Source organism: Carlito syrichta, unplaced genomic scaffold, assembly GCF_000164805.1.
Source record: "Carlito syrichta isolate Samal-C Ts95f unplaced genomic scaffold, Tarsius_syrichta-2.0.1 Scaffold136765, whole genome shotgun sequence".
NCBI lineage: Eukaryota > Metazoa > Chordata > Mammalia > Primates > Tarsiidae > Carlito > Carlito syrichta.
The window spans coordinates 1,789-4,162 of NW_007080861.1; the positions used below are offsets into that span (position 1 = coordinate 1,789).

Sequence of the window (2,374 nt, forward strand, 5' to 3'; positions counted from 1 at the left end):
GTGGTAGCATGTGCCTGTAGTTCCAGCTACTTGGAAGGCTGAGGCGGAAGGATTGCCGGAACCCAGCAGGTCGAGGCTGCGGTGGTCGGCAGTGGCCACTGCACTCCAGTCTGGGCGACAGTGAGACTCCAACTCAAAAATAAATAAATAAATAAATAAATAAATGTCTTTGCTCCTATGTACCCATCAGGTCCAGTGCACGTGCCAACATTACTCTATCAGGGAAGAAGCGCAGAAAACTCCTCCAGCAGATCCGGCTTGCCCAGAAAGAGAAGGCAGCCATGGATGGTAAGGCTGGGACACAAAGGTGGGTAGGGAGAGCCTGGATCTACTTGGTTCTTTAATGCCTCCTCTTTCCCTTTGTTCAGTGGAAGCCCCCTCGAAGGCACCCAGGACTAGTGAACCACTGCCTAAACGGCAAAAGAAGACAAAAGCCCCCCAGGATGTAGAAATGAAGGACCTTGAGGATGGCAGCTAAAGCTCTTAACTCTTCTGCCAGAAGATTCTCAACTGGAGCCAGAAGGACTCTGTGGTTGTTTCAGGAGACTTTTGAGAAAGAATGACTGCTTTTCAGTCTCCCCAGATTATTCTTCCCTAATGGCCTACTGACTTCCCCTGGAGCTATGTGGTGGAAGGGAAGATTAGAGAGGGGCCTCTTTAGGAGTCAGGTCCATTTGTAATAAAGCCCTAGAGCTCTGACAGATGTGTGTGACTAAATGTAAGAATGGGACTGGGCCATGAAAAGAGATCAGTGCGTGTGGAAGCAAGACAGGAAGTAGAACCCACAACAAATACAAGAAGCCAGCCTCTGCCATGTGTGATTGTGTAAATTTGTAGTCTCAACTACTTGGGAGGCTGAGGCAGGAGGGTTGCTTGAGGCCAAGAGTTCAAACATGCTCTGTGATGGCCTCTGTCTCCCTAGTGAGTGATACTCTAACTTTCCATTTCTGACAAAAATATAGATTATTATAGGGATGGCAGCAGAGGGATTGTAATTGGACCCAGGTCCAGGTGCTTACTGCTAGAAAGCCAAACTTAAGAGTCAAACTCGGTCACTTCCGTCCAGGCCGGAACCCAAGATGGCTGCGCTCTTGCTGAGACATGTTGGCCGTCATTGCCTCCGAGCCCACTTTAGTCCTCAGCTCTGTATCAGAAATGCTGTTCCTTTGGGAACCACAGCCAAAGAAGAGATGGAGCAGTTTTGGAGTAAGAACACATGTTCAAACCATCCTGTATCCCCCCATAGCACTATCTACAGTTGGTCTCTTCCCATGGCGATGTCATTTTGCCACTGTGGCACCGGTATTGCCATGAGTGCAGGGGTTTCTCTTTTTGGCTTGTTGGCCCTGTTGCTCCCTGGGAACTTTGAATCTTATTTGGAACCCGTGAAGTCCCTGAGTCTGGAGCCAGCTCTGATCCACACAGCAAAGTTTGCCCTCGTCTTCCCTCTCATGTATCATACCTGGAATGGAATCCGACACTTGATGTGGGATCTAGGAAAAGGTCTGAAGATTCCCCAGCTATACCAGTCTGGAGTGGCTGTCTTGGTGCTTACTGTGTTATCCTCCGTGGGTCTGGCAGCCATGTGAAGAGCTGAAGTTCCGGCATCTTCTTCCTACACACGATTACATTGACCCATCTTCCTGTTTGCCACTTAGTTCCAGCCAGGGGAAAGTTTTCCTTATTTGTTTAGATCCTTTTGTGCTTGCAGGTCCCTTTGGAGCTCAGGAGTGACACCTTGTAGACCACAGTCGTAGAAAAGGGTCTCATTTTCCCCTTATTTCTAAAGATGGAGTAGCTGCGAAAACCCCCTTTTCCTGCCCACAACTTGCATTCAACTCTGGGCCCAGGAGTGCTTATTCTCTCAATGTTGGGCTTTGATTTATGCTGAGGGTCAGCTTTTGGCTCCTTCTTCCTGAGACAGTAGAAACAATGCCAGCTCTGTAGCCTCTGTCCTGGGGACCGGGGGTAAGGCTTTGGGTGCCACTGCCTGTGGGTTGCTGACTTAAAGGACAATTCATTTCATTGGTCAAAGCCCAGGCCTTTAACACCTACACAGTGTGACTGAAAGAAGAGATGTGGGTATGAGGGAAGTTAGCCTGTCTTAGCTTGAGAAAGATAAAGAGGGCTAGGTAGTTCTTGGAACAGGGGATTTGGGGAGAAAATATATAGCTTTTGATACAAAAGGAAGATCCAGAAAATTATCATTAGCATATTAATGGTTCTTTTCCTTGTATTTTTAGAAAAAGCTCTTAATTTCATGTTTTCTAATCCATGTTCTATACCATCTTTTTCTGAAACTGAATTAAAATACTAATAAAAAAAGCCAGGCTCGGTGGCTCAGCCTGTAATCCCGCGCCTTTGGGAGGCTGAG

The 2,374-nt window shown here is 47.5% G+C and overlaps 2 protein-coding genes across 3 annotated transcripts; both read left to right on the forward strand.

Moving 5' to 3' along the window:
• Positions 1-190: 190 nt before the first annotated feature.
• Positions 191-701, forward strand: LOC110594787 (uncharacterized protein C11orf98 homolog; the record flags this gene model as incomplete). Its single annotated transcript, XM_021708424.1, has 2 exons — positions 191-288; positions 369-701. Coding segments are annotated over 2 exons (208 nt in total), but the record flags the coding sequence as incomplete, so codon positions are not given.
• A 170-nt stretch (positions 702-871) lies between these two features.
• Positions 872-1,646, forward strand: LOC103251186 (succinate dehydrogenase cytochrome b560 subunit, mitochondrial-like). Of its 2 annotated transcripts, none has more exons than XM_021708422.1 (2): positions 872-1,156; positions 1,259-1,646. In XM_021708422.1, exons 1-2 carry the CDS (start codon positions 1,080-1,082, stop codon positions 1,587-1,589), a joined length of 408 nt encoding a protein of 135 aa, XP_021564097.1. In that variant the 5' UTR covers positions 872-1,079; the 3' UTR covers positions 1,590-1,646. The 2 variants fall into 2 exon arrangements, with proteins under 2 accessions (XP_021564097.1, XP_021564098.1); XM_021708423.1 differs by having other exon boundaries at positions 1,262-1,646.
• The last annotated feature ends 728 nt before the right edge of the window (positions 1,647-2,374 follow it).

Bases quoted from the DNA above. Each gene is read 5' to 3' on its own strand.
- LOC103251186 (XM_021708422.1), top strand. From the start codon at position 1,080: ATGGCTGCGCTCTTGCTGAGACATGTTGGCCGTCATTGCCTCCGAGCC. The intron at 1,157-1,258 runs TGCTGTTCCTTT...CACTATCTACAG, and splicing joins CCTCAGCTCTGTATCAGAAA to TTGGTCTCTTCCCATGGCGA.